General features: G+C 45.0%; 1 protein-coding gene, 1 long non-coding RNA gene and 1 pseudogene across 4 annotated transcripts; 2 read left to right on the top strand and 1 right to left on the bottom strand.

Annotated features, from left to right (window-relative positions):
* The first annotated feature begins 5,012 nt into the window (after positions 1-5,012).
* On the top strand, positions 5,013-6,425 carry LOC119269153 (protein BUNDLE SHEATH DEFECTIVE 2, chloroplastic-like). Its single transcript, XM_037550918.1, has 4 exons — positions 5,013-5,369; positions 5,464-5,500; positions 5,861-5,944; positions 6,118-6,425. Exons 1-4 carry the CDS (start codon positions 5,100-5,102, stop codon positions 6,168-6,170), a joined length of 444 nt encoding a protein of 147 aa, XP_037406815.1. The 5' UTR covers positions 5,013-5,099; the 3' UTR covers positions 6,171-6,425.
* A 90-nt stretch (positions 6,426-6,515) lies between these two features.
* On the bottom strand, positions 6,516-8,319 carry LOC119269152 (annotated as a pseudogene).
* Positions 8,320-13,328: 5,009 nt separating this feature from the next.
* On the top strand, positions 13,329-16,441 carry LOC119269151. 3 transcript variants are annotated; one of them, XR_005133481.1, is made up of 4 exons: positions 13,329-13,741; positions 13,881-14,594; positions 15,566-15,813; positions 16,186-16,441. It is a non-coding gene; the product is annotated as an uncharacterized LOC119269151 (long non-coding RNA). The 3 variants fall into 3 exon arrangements; XR_005133479.1 differs by having other exon boundaries at positions 13,329-14,594; XR_005133480.1 differs by having other exon boundaries at positions 13,329-14,616.
* The last annotated feature ends 236 nt before the right edge of the window (positions 16,442-16,677 follow it).

The raw sequence follows: 16,677 nt of genomic DNA, 5'->3' as shown, positions 1-16,677 counted from the left end.
GCAATAATGACGATATATGATGAAATGATTGAGATGAGGTAAAGCTGGTATGAACTCGACCTATCTTGTTTTTGTAAATATGATTAGTTCATCGTTCTTGATTCAGCCTATTATGAATGGAACATGTTTGCAATGACAATTAGATGTTGTAGTTACTCATGACATGCTTAATTAGCTAGGAGTTTATAATGGTTTACCTTGCGTGTCAACCTGCTTTTAAAATGGTTATGATGTGGTATGATACGATGGTATCCTCCTTTGAATGATTTAAGTGGCTTGACTTGGCACATATTCATGCATGTAGTTGAAAGAAAATCAACATAGCCTCCACGATATTTATGTTCATGGTGATTTATGTCCTACTCATGCTTGCACTCAATGTTGGTTAATCTCAATGCATGTTTATGACTGGTGCCGCTCTCTAGTTGGTCGCTCCTCAATCCCTTGCTAGCCTTCACTTGTACTAAGCGGGAATACTACTTGTGCATCCACTTCCATAAACCCAAAATTGTTCCATATGAGTCCACAATACCTACCTATATATGGTATTTACCTGCCGTTCCAAGTAAAATTGCATGTGCCAAACTCTAAACCTTCAAATGATAATCTGTTTTGCATGCCTGAATCGCTCATGTAGCGACTGGGGGGCGTCAACATCTTTCATGCTAGGTGAGTTATTCTCATGATGAGTGGACTCCGCTCATCATTCATGAGAAAATGGCTGGTAACCAGGATGCCTGGTCCCATGCTCAAATCAAATAAAAATATAACTTCAAACAAGACTCCCCCAGGATTGTTGTTAGTTGGATGGTACTCGTTGTTTCAGACCAGCCGTGGAATGTGCTTGTTGGTGGAGGGGAGTATAAACTTTACCATTCTGTTTGGGAACCGCCTATAATGTATTTAGTATGGAAGATACCGAGATCTCTTGGTTTTTATGTTGACAATGAAAGCATACCATTCAAAATATTATTTATCTTTGTTTCAAAAAACTCGAGCTCTGACACCTCTGTAAATCCCTGCTTTCCTCTGCGAAGAGCCTATCTATTTACTTTTATTGTTGAGTCACCATCCTCTTATAAAAAGCACCAGTTAGAGAGCACCACTGTCATTTGTATGCCTTGTTATTAATTGATATTGAGTATGACTATGACTGGATCTCTTTTACCATGAATTACAATGTCTAGTCAGTCCTTGATCTTCAGGGGTGCCCTGCATTTATGTTTTGCGGTCTCAGAAAGGGCTAGCGAGATACCATTTTGTTATATCATATCATGATCGTTTTGAAAAAGTGTTGTCATCTGAGATTTATTATTATTGCTCGCTAGTTGATTATGCCATTGATATGAGTAAATGTGAGACCTAAATGTTATTCTGAATATGGTTAGTTCATAATCTTTGCTCAAAACTTGAATGTTGGCTTTACATATTTGCAACAACAAGATCAAACAGAGTTTGTAAAAGTTTTTCTTTATCACTTTCAGTTTGTCAACTGAATTGCTTGAGGACACGCAATGGGTTAAGCTTGGGGGAGTTGATACGTCTCCATCGTATCTACTTTTCCAAACTCTTTTGCCCTTGTTTTGGACTCTAATTTGCATGATTTGAATGGAACTAACTCGGACTGACGTTGTTTTCAGCAGAATTGTCTTTAGTTTTGTGCAGAAATAAAAGTTCTCGGAATGACCTGAAAGTCCACGGAGAATATTTTTGGAATATATAAAAAATATTGGTGAAAGAATCAATAGAGGGGAACCCACCTGCTATCCACAAGGGTGGAGGGCGCGCCCACCCCCTAGGGCACGCCCCCTGCCTTGTGGGTCCCCTGGACCTCCACCGACCTCAACTCCAACTCCATATATTCATGTTCGGGAAGAAAAAAATCAAAGAGAATGATTCATCGTGTTTTACGATACGGAAGCGCCGTCACCCCCAGTTCTTCATTGGGAGGGCAGATCTGGAGTCCGTTCAGGGCTCCAGAGAGGGGAAATCATCGCCATCATCATCACCAATTTCATGATGCTCACCGCCGTGTGTGAGTAATTCCATCGTAGGCTTGCTAGACGGTGATGGGTTGGATGAGATTTATCATGTAATCGAGTTAGTTTTGTTAGGGCTTGATCCCTAGTATCCACTATGTTCTGAGATTGATGTTGCTATAACCTTTCTATGCTTAATGCTTGTCACTAGGGCCCGAGTGCCATGATTTCAAATCTGAACCTATTATGTTTTCATGAATATATTTGTGTTCTTGATCCTATCTTGCAAGTTATAGTCACCTACTACGCGTTATGACCCGGCAACCCTGGAGTGACAATAGTCGGGACACTTCTCGGTGATGACCGTAGTTCGAGGAGTTCATGTATTCACTAAGTGCTAATACTTTGTTTCGGTTCTCTATTAAAAGGAGGCTTTAATATCCTTTATTTTCATTAGGACCCCGCTGCCACGGGAGGGTAGGACAAAAGATGTTATGCAAGTTCTTTTCCATAAGCACGTATGACTATATTCAGAATACATGCCTACATTATATTGATGAATTAGAGCTAGTTCTGTGTCACCCTAGGTTATAACTGTTGCATGATGAATGTCATCTGGCATAATTATCCATCATTGATCCATTGCCTACGAGTTTGTTTCATATTGATCTTTGCTAAGTTACTTTTCCGTTGCCGCTGTTACGATTGCTACAAAACTGCTACTGTTACTGTTACTTTTGCCACCGTTACCGTTACTTCCATACTACTTTGCTACTAAATATTTTGCTACAGATATTTAGTCTTTCAGGTGTGGTTGAATTGACAACTCAGCTGCTAATACTTGACAATATTCTTTGGCTCCCTTTGTGTTAAATCAATAAATTTGGGTTGAATACTCTACCCTCGAAAATTGTTGTGATTCCCTATACTTGTGTGTTATCAATTTCATTGAAGAGGAGAGGATGATGCAGTACAATAGAGATAAGTATTCCCTCAGTTATGAAACTAAGATTATCAATCCAGTAGGAAAACCAAGCAACACTATGTAAACATCATCTGCACACAAACAACAAATACTTGCAACCCAACGCGTAGAGGGGTTGTCAACCTCTCCACGGTTATGAGCAAGATTATATTGTATAGTTTTTGATAGATAGATCTGACAACAATCTATACCAACTAATAAAAGGGTTATCACTTCTTACCATTGTAATTTCGTTTGTTTTTTGCCCGTCCACATCACTTTTGCAACCCAACGCATAGAGGGGTTGTCAACCTCTCCACGGTTGCGAGCAAGATTATATTGTATAGTTTTGATAGATAGATGTGATAAAAATCTATACCTACTAATAAAAGGGCTATCGCTTCTTACCACTGTAATTTCGTCTGTTTTTGGTCCGTCCACAATGCTCTTGCAACCCACATCGCTTCTTACCACTATAATTTCGTCTGTTTTTGGTCTGTCCACACCGCTTTTGCAACCCAAAGCGTATAGGGGTTGTCAACCTCTCCACGGTTACGAGCAAGATTATATTGTACTATAGTTTTTGATAGGTAGATCTGACAAAAATCTATACCTACTAATAAAAGGGCTATCACTTCTTACCACTGTAATTTCGTCTGTTTTTGGTCCGTCCATAACACTCTTACAACCCAACGCGTAGAGGGGTTGTCAACCTCTCCACGGTTACGAGCAAGATTATATTGTACTATAGTTTTTGATAGATAAACCTGACAAAACTCTATATCTACTAATAAAAGGGTTATCGCTTCAACCTCTCCACGGTTACGAGCAAGATTATATTGTACTATAGTTTTTGATAGATAAACCTGACAAAAACTCTATACCTACTAATAAAAGGGTTATCGCTTCTTACCACTATAATTTTGTCTGTTTTTGGTCCGTCGGCATCGCTCTTATATTATATAGTTTAAGAATATATAAGGTGGTACTAAAATTTCTGCCTGTCCAAGATTTTTCATACGCCACATCATAGTGGTTGGTTTGGTGATTTGAACTCATGACATGATGGCAAACAACTACTGTCACGACCAGCTATGCTACCTTGCACTATGTGTTGTAAGGAAAGCTTGATTCATATATTAGTCCCACCTCGCTCCCTTGCACGCAATCCTCTCAATTTAAATACGTCTTTGAATTTTCTAGGTATCAAGCAGCCTTCTCATGAGTCAATAAGGAAGGAAATAATTTGTCATGTTCGAATAAATATGGAAGGAAAGGAGAATAAAGCCGCTGTTCCATTCCTCTACAGGATTGGAAAGAGAATAATAAGTCGTCCGGGCGGAAAGAGAGAAAATTAGGATGAACCCTGCTGCTGAAATTAAGGAAGCAAAATCGAATCCTATCCTCGAATTAAGGAAGAAGAGCCAGTTGTGTATGATCTCAGTGAGCCTCTTGTGGTCACCCAAATATGCGCCGGCCTCGCCCGCTGCGCCATGGACAACATCTGCTCCAAGAACTCGTCGTCATCGCTGGAGCTAGCATAACTAGAGTATCCGCCACTGTCGCCTCACTGGTCAGTTTCCCTGTCAAAACTTGTTTAAACGCGGATCTCCCCAGACTTGATACTGAAGTAAACAAAACGTAAAGTAGTGGCAATGCATTGGACGTGGAGTTTTCAAAAAATTCAAAAAATTCTGAATTTTTTTTGTGCCATACTTTCACAAATGTTTGTTGTGTCTGCAAAATTTCATCGCAAAATCACATTGATGGAAGGCATGGTAAAAAAACAAAATCGATGCTCTGAAAATGTTACTTACAAAAGCATTTTAGAGCTCTGATTTTGTTTTTTTGGCACGCCTTCCACCAATGTGATTTCGCAATGAAATTTTGCGTGCACAACAAACATCTGTGAAAGTATGTCAAAAAAAATCTCAGAATTTTTTGAACATTTTTTCTATTTTTAAATTTTACTATTCATACCAGGAGCATTTGCTCCTGGGTGTAGAAAGGTACTTCCGCAATGGATTATCCTAGCTACAATTATATGATACCAATGTGCAATTAACCCCTTTGGTCGAACGGGTTGGGGGCAAACCAAATACCCACAGTCCTCTCCTCCTTTACCTTCCGCCGTTGTTGCGCCCGGTGCTTCTTCCATGGCGTCCCTTCTCCGGCCCGCCTCGTCGTGCCCCTCCTTTCGCCTACCCTCCTCCACAGCCTCTGCACCTCCGCCAAGCCTCCTTTCCAGGCGGCACAAGGCACCTCCCTTCCCACCCACGCCCCACGCCCCTCCTTCCCGGCCCCGCGTCGCCGCCGCAGCAGCCTACGGAGGCGCCCAGCTGCTGGGTCCGGTCGACACGCAGACATTCATCATCGCCGCCTCCGTCGTCGCCGCGGTCTCACTGTCTCTCGTCCTCGGCCTTAAGGTCTCCGCGCCGTGCCTCCTCCTCTCTCTGTTTCTTAGCGATAAGCGACGAGTGGCTGTTGCGAAGTGTGATTTCGTTTCCTTCTCGTTCGCAGGGTGACCCTGTTCCGTGCGACCGGTGTGCTGGAAATGGTACTTCCTCTCGTCTCTTCTCTTGATCAGTTTTGGAAATGAAATTGCTCCGCAGATGCATTGCTTCGCGATTTGTACTAGAGCTGAAGCTTTGCACATTTACACCCTATCCAACTAGTGATGTACTGTATCATCTATGGCCAATCTGTGACTTCAGTTTGTAAATTTGAACAAACTAACTAGTCATACGGAAGAAACAAAACGAATGGAGCATATAAAATTCAACTAAGTTGTTCGTTTTCCCGTAATGTATTATGGTTATGACATTTTGTGCGAGGTTATGACATTTTGTGCATGTCGCACTCAAAACATTCGTACGGGCAGACTGCTAAGCATTGTTTTCCGTTGTGCCTAGGGCAGGGGGCACAAAGTGCGTCTTCTGCAATGACGGCAAGATGAAGGCGGATAACGGGGTGGTCGAATGCCGGGTATGCAGGGGAGCAGGTTGCCTTCTTACCTTGTTTCATTTCCTTCCTTCACATTGCGCATTGGAGTGCAAAAGCTGTTAATAGATCACCAAGCACTGATTCATTGTGAACTGGAAAAAATGCTCAATTATCTTCATTTCGTCTTCCCGGTTACCTCTTCTGACAATCCGCTATATGTTTGTCACGCAGGGCTGATACTCTGCAAGAAGTGCTCAGGTTCTGGTTACTCTAAGCGCTTGTAGCCCCAGCCCCAGCTACAGAACATCATGTGCATTTGTCAACCGGGCAAGTTGCGAGTTTATGTGTGGGCGCTGTTTAGATAGATATGAGTATATACGATGGCGATGATGTATTAGAATATGCAGAATTGTATGTTTCGCCCTGTCCATGTATACCCGTCCTTAATCATCTGATAAGATATAGTACGTACGATGGCTCCACGTCCCCTGTTTAGTTCATGTTTTTATACCATGTAGCAAAACTGATGTTACCAGTCAGGTTTATCAATGTTGCAACTTTTGCAGCCCTGAGATCTTCAGATTTATCCATGTTACAGCTGAAGCGTCTGAAAACAGTACTATACATAATGCCCATACAACCAAAAGTCATACACTTATGATAGTTGCAGATAAAATTAGTAAAATATGATTCTTCATCGACTATTACAACCATAATGAAGAGTCCAAAAGAGAAACCACTTTAGTACCCTAGATACCCAGCGAAACACACTTCTCAGGCTTCAGCTCCAACAAGGCATGTTATACGACTGTAGCTTGTTACACATCAGTTATCTGGCTACCGAATTCTGAGTACTCATTCTCATTGGGCTTCTTCACGGTACCTTCTCCAACATGCCTCTCTGCAGGTTGCCTAGGAAACGGTCTCGAGTCCCCGTCGTGAATGGTTGGAAATCCAAAAGATTTGAAGAATTCGTTGGTCATCCGCTCAGCTTCATCCAGAAAGCTACCGAAGCCTTTCTCAATAGCTTCAATGTCACTGCGAAGTCCTGGAAATGCAAAGGGCTCTTTTGTTGGGAAGCCAAGAGAATGCGAGGCACCACCGGTCATTTCATCTGTGACATCTTCTTCGGTGTTCTCAGTTTTCGACTCCACCAGTTCAGAAGGCCTAATGGAGGAACAATGTGGTTTAATTCAGATAAGCCACAAAGGAATAAAGCACATGTGTAATATGTCCATATAACATCAAACAGAGAAAATACCAAGCCTATTTGGACATAATGCAGTATCCTCTTCAGAATGAGCAGGTAATTAGTAACTCACTTTGAGGAAGGGGAATTCTTGAAATTGTGATTCAATCACCAATCAATGTTGATAGCCATGTGCAAGGAAGTTGACAAAATATGCTAAGTTGATACAAATTTCTGATGCTTTTAACATTTGTATTTCTAATGATAAGATGTCGCATCTTCTATTGGTACAAAGAAATTGCTTACTTCCTCTACACACCACATCATAACAATGTGCAGAACAGAAAGATTGTGTTTCGCTGTTCCTCAACTGACAAGCGACAAGATCTCTGGAACGCGTAACATTTCATTATTGACTATGTGTAAAATATAGCAAGGTGATGTCCGTGGTCAACCGCCTACAAGTCTACCAAGAATGAACATGCTCGTGACTACAGACAAGTGTATTAACAAGACAAGTGTATTAACCATACATAGTTACCACACAATTTTCCTTTCGAACTGTTAAGCCATCATAGCTGTAAATCAACAGGTACAGCACAAGACGCTAACAACAGAGATGACTGAAAGCATAGGCATCGATACCTACATCTAAACCTAAAACTGGATGGCAATTCCATAGACATTAATGGCCCAATTGTGAACCGGGAAGAAATATTTGTTGTATACAGATTATTACTCGTCATTTTCACTCATCCGCCTGCGCATGACCAAAACAAATCGGTATACAAATCAACCGTGCCTGCCTCAACAAATCCATTCCAAGAGGCGCGGCGGCACCTCAAACCGGGAGCCTCAATCACCAGGAAATCGACTCCATGCATTCCAGGAAAGCACTACTTCAATTATTACCAAGATAATAACATGCAAATATGCGATCCTTGCAGGAGAGCTCGGACGGATTGCGGGGCCGGGGGGTAGTGGGGGGCGGGGGGCGGGAGCCGGGAATTTTACCTGCCGACGCAGTTGCGGAGGAGCTGCTCGGTCTTCTCGCACTTGCGGACGAAGCGGCCGGGCTCCACCTCCTCCGTGTGGCAGCGGGACTGCACCACCCGGCGCGTGCCGACGTGCGCCGCCTCGCCGCCGCCTCGGCCGGCGAGGTCGGGGATGTCGCCGAGCCCGCCGCGGCCACCGTCGCCCTCGCCGTCGTCGTGTCAACGCCAACCCATGGATGCGATTCGAGACGAGACGAGACGATCTTGGGGAATCTGAATTGGGGAAAGGGACTGGGCCGCTCCTTATTTCTGGTGGCGTGTTTGGGCTTTGCCTTGGAGAGCAATCCCGTTGTGGGCTGGCCGCTTCCAGAAGCATGTGGAAGGGCGTGAGCAACCTTGACACGGAAGTCTGCGTGTCAACGCTTGGGAAAAGTTCCCCTAAAAAAAAACCTTGGGAAAAGTTTGCCGTGTTCGTCTCTCGCAAGAATTGATAGCTTTAGTGCCTGTTCGGCAGTCATCCAACTCCTCAAAATATGGGAGCCAGCGGAGCGTCACTCTGATGACTCCGATAAAATAGGCTACGGCGCCGCTCCGCTCCGGCCGCTCCAGGAGCTGAGCCGTGGAGCGGAGAGTTGCCGAACAGGGCCTTACTCGTAGGGCGAGTCGTGAAAGTAATCAAGAGCATCTTCAATAGACGGTTTAAATGTAAAAATACCTAATTTTTAGACTGTTTGGGGCAAAAAACGCTATTTCAACAGACGGTTCATATGTAAAAAATATTGGACCGCGGCCTTCTCGTAATGTAAAATGCAACACCTCGCGATGCAAATATACATCACGAGATGAATCTGGTCAAATTCGGCGACTGCCCGCCAACGCCCAACCGCCCTTCATTTCATTTCACAGCCACGCTCGTCCGCCCGCCCGAACACCAGTCGGCGGAATCCACCGCCACCACCACCCAAATCCCCCCGCCGCCATCGCCGCCACCGCCCCAAATCGCCAGCGTCGCCCTCCGCCGCCCTCGCCCCCATCGTCTCTGTGACGCCCCCGATTCAATCATACACTAATCATACACGGAGACGTGTACGATCAAGATCAGGGACTCACGGGGAGATATCACAACACAACTCTAAAATTAAAATAAGTCATACAAGCATCATATTACAAGCCAGGGGCCTCGAGGGCTCGAATACAAGAGCTCGATCATAGACGAGTCAGCGGAAGCAACAATATCTAAGTACAGACATAAGTTAAACAAGTTTGCCTTAAGAAGGCTAGCATAAACTGGGATACAGATCGAAAGAGGCGCAGGCCTCCTGCCTGGGATCCTCCTAAACTACTCCTAGTCGTCGTCAGCGGGCTGCATGTAGTAGTAGGCACCTCCAATGTAGTAGGAGTCGTCGTCGACGGTGGCGTCTGGCTCCTGGGCTCCATCGTCTGGTCGCAGCAAACGGGTATAGAAAGGGGGAAAAGAGGGAGCAAAGCAACCGTGAGTACTCATCCAAAGTACTCGCAAGCAAGGAGCTACACTACATATGTATGCATTGATATCAAATGAAAAAGGGGGGGTAACATATGTGGACTGAACTGCAGAATGCCGGAATAAGAGGGGGATAGCTAGTCCTATCGAAGAATACGCTTCTGGTAACATCCATCTTGCAGCAGAAAAAGAGAGTAGATGGTAAGTTCACCAAGTAACATCGCGTAGCATAATCCTAACCAATGATCCTCCCCCCGTCGCCCTGTGAGAGAGCGATCACCGGTTGTATCTGGCACTTGGAAGGGTGTGTTTTATTAAGTATCAGGTTCTAGTTGTCATAAGGTCAAGGTACAACTCCAAGTCGTCCTGTTACCGAAGATCACGACTATTCGAATAGATTAACCTCCCTGCAGGGGTGCACCACATAACCCAACACGCTCGATCCCATTTGGCCGGACACACTTTCCTGGGTCATGCCCAGCCTCGGAAGATCAACACGTCGCAGCCCTACCTAGGCACAACAGAGAGGTCAGCACGTCGGTCTAAATCCTATGGCGCAGGGGTCTGGACCCATCGCCCATTGCACACCTGCGTGTTGCGTACGCACAGTCGTTTATACAAGAGTAGACCTTCCAGTCCAATCCTATGGTGAGCAGACCTAGCCTCCCTTATACAAGAGTAGGCGTTCCAGTCCAACCCGGCGCGTGCCGCACAGTCACTGACGTCACGAAGGCTTCGGCTGATACCATGACGTCGAGTGCCCATAACTGTCCCCGCGTAGATGATTAGTGCGTATAGGCCAGTAGCCAGACTCAGATCAAATACCAAGATCTCGTTAAATGTGTTATCTTGAAACATTGTTCAAGATATCTTCCGATATTCTGATAAATCGGTCGATTTATCGCTTACCGTTGTCTGACCGATAAGATAAATCGGCCGATAAATCAGCCGATATGGCGATAAATCGGCCGATATGCCGATAAAATGGCCAGTTTACCCCTTATCATGGGTCGACCGATAAGTTCCCGATAAGCGATATCCCGAACATTGTCTTGAAATAACCGCGAACGCCGACCAGGGCCAGGCCCACCTCTCTCCTAGGTGGTCTCAACCTGCCCTGTCGCTTCGCCACAAAGATCCACTCAGAGGGCCGTCAGGACAAATGTCCTTTCGGACCCAATCCGTGAATCACTCGCGGGTACTCCTACGAGCCGACCCGTCTTTAGTCACCACAAGTATCATATATTATGTATATAAGTATATACTCGTGATCAACTCCCGAGTGATCATGGCCCGATAGTATTGCATGGCAGACGGACAAGAATGTAGGGCCACTGATGGTAAACTAGCATCCTATACTAAGCATTTAGGATTGCAGGTAAGATATCAACAGTTGTAACAACAATGACAGGCTATGCATCAGAATAGGATTAACGGAAAGCAGTAACAGGCTACACTACTCTAATGCAAGCAGTATAGAGGAGAGTAGGCGATATCTGGTGATCAAGGGGAGGGGGGCTTGCCTGGTTGCTCTGGCAAGAGAGAGGGGTCGTCAACACCGTAGTCGTACTGGGTAGCAGCGGCGTCGGTCTCGATGTCTAGCGAGAGAAGAGGGGGAAGAAACAATAAATATAATGCAAACAAAAGCATGACGATGCATGACGATGCATGACATGACAAAGCGTGATGCTAGGCGTGCCCTAACGCGGTACGAGGTGGTACCGGTGAAGGGGGAAAACATCCGGGCGGTGTTTCACGTTTTCGGACAGATGAACCGAAGGGGAAAAGTTGCGTGTTCGGTATGCTAGGGATGTGTGGCGGACGAACGGGCTATGTAACCGGATTCGTTTCGAAATTCTGAGACACTTTTATGTACAAAACATTTTCATCTGATATATGGTTTATTTTATATGATCTTCTAAGGTTTTAACAATATTCTAAAATTTCTGGTTTTATTTTAATTCGAGTTGATCAAGTCAATTTGACTGGTCAAAGGGGAGGTGGTGGCCCACATGTCACAAAGTTAAATCTAATCTAATAAATAAAAACTAACTTAAATGGGGCCATATATCATAGTGTAGCAATTATCCTAACTAGTATGATTAGGCCTAATCTAATTTGAACAGTCCGGCCAGAGGCATAGCAAGCCTCACGCATGTGCACACATGCACCGCACAGGACACTCGGCCATGGCTACGGCCACAACCGAGGCCAAGGAGCGTTCAGTGGCAGCAAAAGGCAGCGGCGGCTGCCGCTATGAGCAGCAACGGAGATAGCAGTAGAAGGGAACAACGACTCAACAGCAAGAGCATCAGCGTAGGAAAGCAGCAGCACTAGCAGTACAAGGTGCAACAGCAGCAAACGACAGCGACGACAAGAGGGTTAGCAGGTAAAATGATCAGCCGCGGCCAGAGGAGGAGCAGCAGCAGAAGCCAGCGGCCATAGCTGCGTGCGGGCAACAAGCAGGGCCGTGGTTGCGTGGGCGGGCGCCTTGCCACGGTCGGGGAGCGGCGGTAGGCCAGGACGCGCGGTCATGGACGGCCAGAGCGCGGGCGGAACGCTGGTGTGGCCGCGGCTAGCTCCGGCCATAGTGGCCATGCGAGCACGGGTGGAGTTACAGTGGAGAATCGACGGGAGAAAATACGCGGGAGGTAGCGCGGCTCACCGCGGAGTTCTATGACGCGTTCGGGGAGGCCAGGGACGACTCGACGGTGATGCAATCGGTGGCGAGGTGCCACGGCCGTGCGCGGAGAGGATGCCACGATGGCGGCGATGCGGTGCTCCGCCGCTTGAGCTGTTGCTTGGCGTCGATGAGGATGAGGCGGGCGGAGCTCCTCGACGTATTCACGTGGCTCAGGAAGGCTGTTGGTCAAGGCCACGGCGAGGCGCGGCGACGAGCGGAGCTCGGTGATGGCGCGGGAAGAGGAGGCGGCGCGAGAGGTGGGGAGGAGAATAGAGAGGGGCTAGGGTTATGGGGGGCGCGACACAGGTCATAAGGCGTCGGGGAGGGGCTCGATGGCCGCCACGCACGCCATGGCTGCGACCATGGCCGTGGATGTGTGCCACGGTCTCCCCGCCTCCTGTAGCGAGAGGTGGGAGGCAAGTGGGGGGTTGGCCTGGGCCGTTTTGCTAGATGGGCCAAGTGCCCAGTAGGTTAGGTTTATTTCTAGTTTCATTTTCATATTTTCTTTGTGTTTTCATTTTCCACACCGTTTTGCAATTTAAGTTAATAACAACTGATTTTTGTTGCATTAGACATTCCATATGTAAATACTCACTACACCACGAACCCCTCTATAACCACGCATACCTTCCAACGAAATAGCCATGTGGCGAATCAACCTGTGGTTGAGTTGGTTAGGTGGATAGTGGTATCCCCAACCCATCAGGGTTCAAATCCTGATGCTCGCATTATTCTTGGATTTATTTCAGGATTTCCGGCGATGCGCTTTCAGTGGTAGGAGACGTTCCCGTCGACGACGAGGCGCGTACGATGACTTCGTAAATCTCAAGATGATATGCCGGCTCAGTCTCTCGAAGGTGCTCATAGGGGTAGGGTGTACGTGTGTGCGTTCATAGGGATGAGTGTATGCGCGTGTATATGAGCGCTTGTATTTGTACTGATGCTAAAAAAAACGAAATAACCATGTGTTGCTGGGATTGCCGCTACCACTTCCCATGACTATTAACCACTCCCTACAACAATTAAGGAAATATCATTTTCCAAAATAAAAATAAAGGAAACAACCCACTTCCTCCCGATAGGTAGGCACACCGCACAAGTCGCCCCCACCTACCTTCGTTCTATCGTGTGATCCCTGATCCAGATTCCTCCTGTTCGTCTCCGTCCTCGCCGCCTCAACTACGCCCCGTGATCTCGATGTCGAGGACTTCCCCATCTCTCCAGCACCTCCCTCCACTCCCACCCAGACCAATCTAGGATACGCCCCCAAACGCCAACCCTGCGGCATCGACGGAGCGTGACAATGTCGACCGCCCGGCGAGGCGGCGACTTGCCGGACCAGATGGTGCGGAACCTTCTGGAGCAGGAGAGTCTTCATCGGAGGCAAGACCACCTGCAGCTTCTTCATCTCCATCCTCGTAGCCGCCGTCAGCTTGTTCGTGCTTGTCCATCGATTCTGCCAGTACCACATCCTCGCCAAGGACTTCTCCAACCTCAACGCCATGGTAATTTTGTATTCTCTCGCCTCTCTCTTTGCTTGCTGCCAGTTCACTCGATCAGCCTAGGTTGTTGGTATTTGCGAGACAGGCAAACACTCATGCTGGCTATTAAAATGGAGACTTTCAATTTTGGGTGTTTTCGTAGGTATGTGGTACTACTTTGTGATATGTGGCTGGTTGATGAACCCTGTATATTCCCAATCCTTTGGAACAGAGATTCTACTTGCGTTGGTTAGATGCTGGATTTCATCTTATACCTTCCTTGGAAGGTGACAACAGAAGATAAGGTCTGCGACTGGAAAATAAGTATGCTGTTTGGGCATTTTCATTTTAATATGTTCTGCTGATGACCGACTTTGTGTGAAGATTAAGGTGTCTACCTTGTAGAAAAAAATACCAATCATCTAGCAATTTCCTTTAAGTATTATAGTATTCCTGATCCACCGTTGTGGTTGTTGGCTTGCGCCGTTGTGTATGTACACGCTAATGACCGGCTGGCCGCAGCTAATTACTCATTATCCAATATGTTAATGAACTAGGACGAAATTAGATAATCCCAAAGCCAGCAGGCAATAGCCCATGTACGATCGTGGCTGGCTTATTTTGATCGATGAATCGATCAGATCATGACCTGTGTATATGCATGTTCAACACTTTCACCGGCTGGATATAGTAACTTCAGTTCAGATTTGATTGTGGCTGTCATCCTAGAGTGTAGTAGCAGCAGCTGCTAGCAGCCTAACGCTGGAGCACTTGGTGTAGCTCCGCAGCATTGGTCTTCACAACAGTGTGTTTGCTGCGCACCGTCTTCCACGACGCGTTGATCTTCAGAGTCTTTGAACCGGGCGTCACAACTCATGTGAGTCAACCTTAAACTTAAGGTATATCATTACAAATTTATATTGTTGTTAGGACTTTTAAAGATTGTCAGTCAGTGTTTTTGTTCAATCTACTTAAATGTGCTAGCAAGTGCTTGTGAAATGAATCCATCATTCTTTACAGGACAAAAATTTCTTACATATTCATCTTTGGGAGTAGGGGTGCAGAGCGGCGTGCCGTGAAGTCCCAGAAAAGTGCCCAGCTAGTGCAAAATACTCTAACGCACTCTGATCAAGCTAAAACAGAATTTTCCCATTTTGAACTAGAAGTGGGGCGGATCGGGCACCGCCCTGCATCCCTATTTGGGAGAAAGTTCAGGGCATATATAGCGGGCTACTTCTGTAGAAGGAGGTACAACATGAATAATGTTGGATTGTAAAGCTGTAGGTGATTTAAGTGACATCATCTGCAGTGTAATTCAAAAAATCATGTTGAAAAAGATTTTGTATTCACTCAGATTACTATTGTTGTCAATCATATATATATATTTAAATGAAAATCACTAGAAAACACACTTGTTAACATTTAATACAGCCACCTGATTTAGCTTTGTGCGAATTATTTTCTATCAACTTCAAGTATTTTAGCTGCCTTGTGACCATGAGGTCACGGGTTCAAGTCCTGGAAACAGCCTCTTACAGAAATGTAGGGAAAGGCTGCGTACTATAGACCCAAAGTGGTCGGACCCTTCCCCGGACCCTGCGCAAGCGGGAGCTAAATGCACCGGGCTGCCCTTTTTTTCAAGTATTTCTGGACATTTTTAAATCTCTGCATTTATATATGCACTGTTTTGGTAACTTCAGATCTGTGTTTGCAATGAAGCATGCTCTATTTGTCGGCGGACATATTTTTTGGGCATTTACCTCCTTCATTATATTCTTTGTAAGGTGTTTATTAACTAATTAACATATGAATGGTCTATTCATAAGGCTCTCTTTTCTCTGTCTATAGAGTTGAGTGCTATGGCTGGGACTGTAAAGAAGTGTTCAAATTATGATAGATCAAAGCCCTTCACAGGTGATGACGTATGTTGGATGATGGAATGATTATTCTGTTCTGGTGCTTGCTTTGACTTGGGTGTTCAGAGAAGTAAAACTTTGAACTAACGTCTTTAGTGAAGCAACATATTGTATCTGAAGTGAAACTTTCTCTTTGATACGGAGATGCGAGCATCAAACTAACATCCATCTAAAGATAAGGTATGCTCATTTCTCTACTGTTTGGAAATCAACATGCATGGTTGAGCAACAATTTATTATTGATCATTCATTTTGCAATATGAATGCTCATTGTAGTTCCTGCTTAGCTTGGGAAATCTAAACAAGAATGTTTCTCTTGCTACACTCCAAAGTACACCGACCTAGAATATAAAACAAAAATTGAGGGTGTTGAACTTGGTAATTGATTCTTGGTCGATACAACCACTAAAACAAACCTATTGTACATATAGCAAGATGAACTATCACATAGCCTTCAAGCTTCATATGTTGCTCTTTGTTTGAATTTTACTGCCCTATTACCTTGATTTTATTTTTTGGCACCTTATTTTCCCCATTTCTTTGTTGTTGTAGATTGCCAATATAAATCGATGATGCATGGCTCGGAAGTTGGTTGCAAAATCACGAAGGTGGCTACTAGTTTTAGATTAGGTTATTAGAATGTCATTCAGGTCAATGTTTCAAACATTATGTTTTAGATGGCTGACATGTTGATTGCAAGGTTGAGAATCAGACTACTACTAGATAGTTTCACATACTGTAATCTTTGTATCATGCTCTTTGTAAAGCAACCGAGTTGATTTAATATATGTGACCTTTCTAATTATTATATTTGTGTCTCCTATGCACTATCAACATTAACATAATAATTTAGAATTTTTATATGCAAAATAAATTAATTGTCCAAGCTATGCTTCTAGGAATTATAAGGATATTTTTCTGGGCAGCCACCAACGCATACATAGTGTTGTTAAGCTCTATACGTTGCAGCCTTACAACACATATTCATGCTGCTTACCAACGTATTTATATATGTTGTTGTAGACCTTTGCAACGCCACCAACA

This window comes from Triticum dicoccoides, chromosome 3A (assembly GCF_002162155.2).
Source record: "Triticum dicoccoides isolate Atlit2015 ecotype Zavitan chromosome 3A, WEW_v2.0, whole genome shotgun sequence".
NCBI classification, from domain to species: Eukaryota; Viridiplantae; Streptophyta; class Magnoliopsida; order Poales; family Poaceae; genus Triticum; species Triticum dicoccoides.
This window is presented reverse-complemented; position numbering and strand designations above follow the sequence as displayed.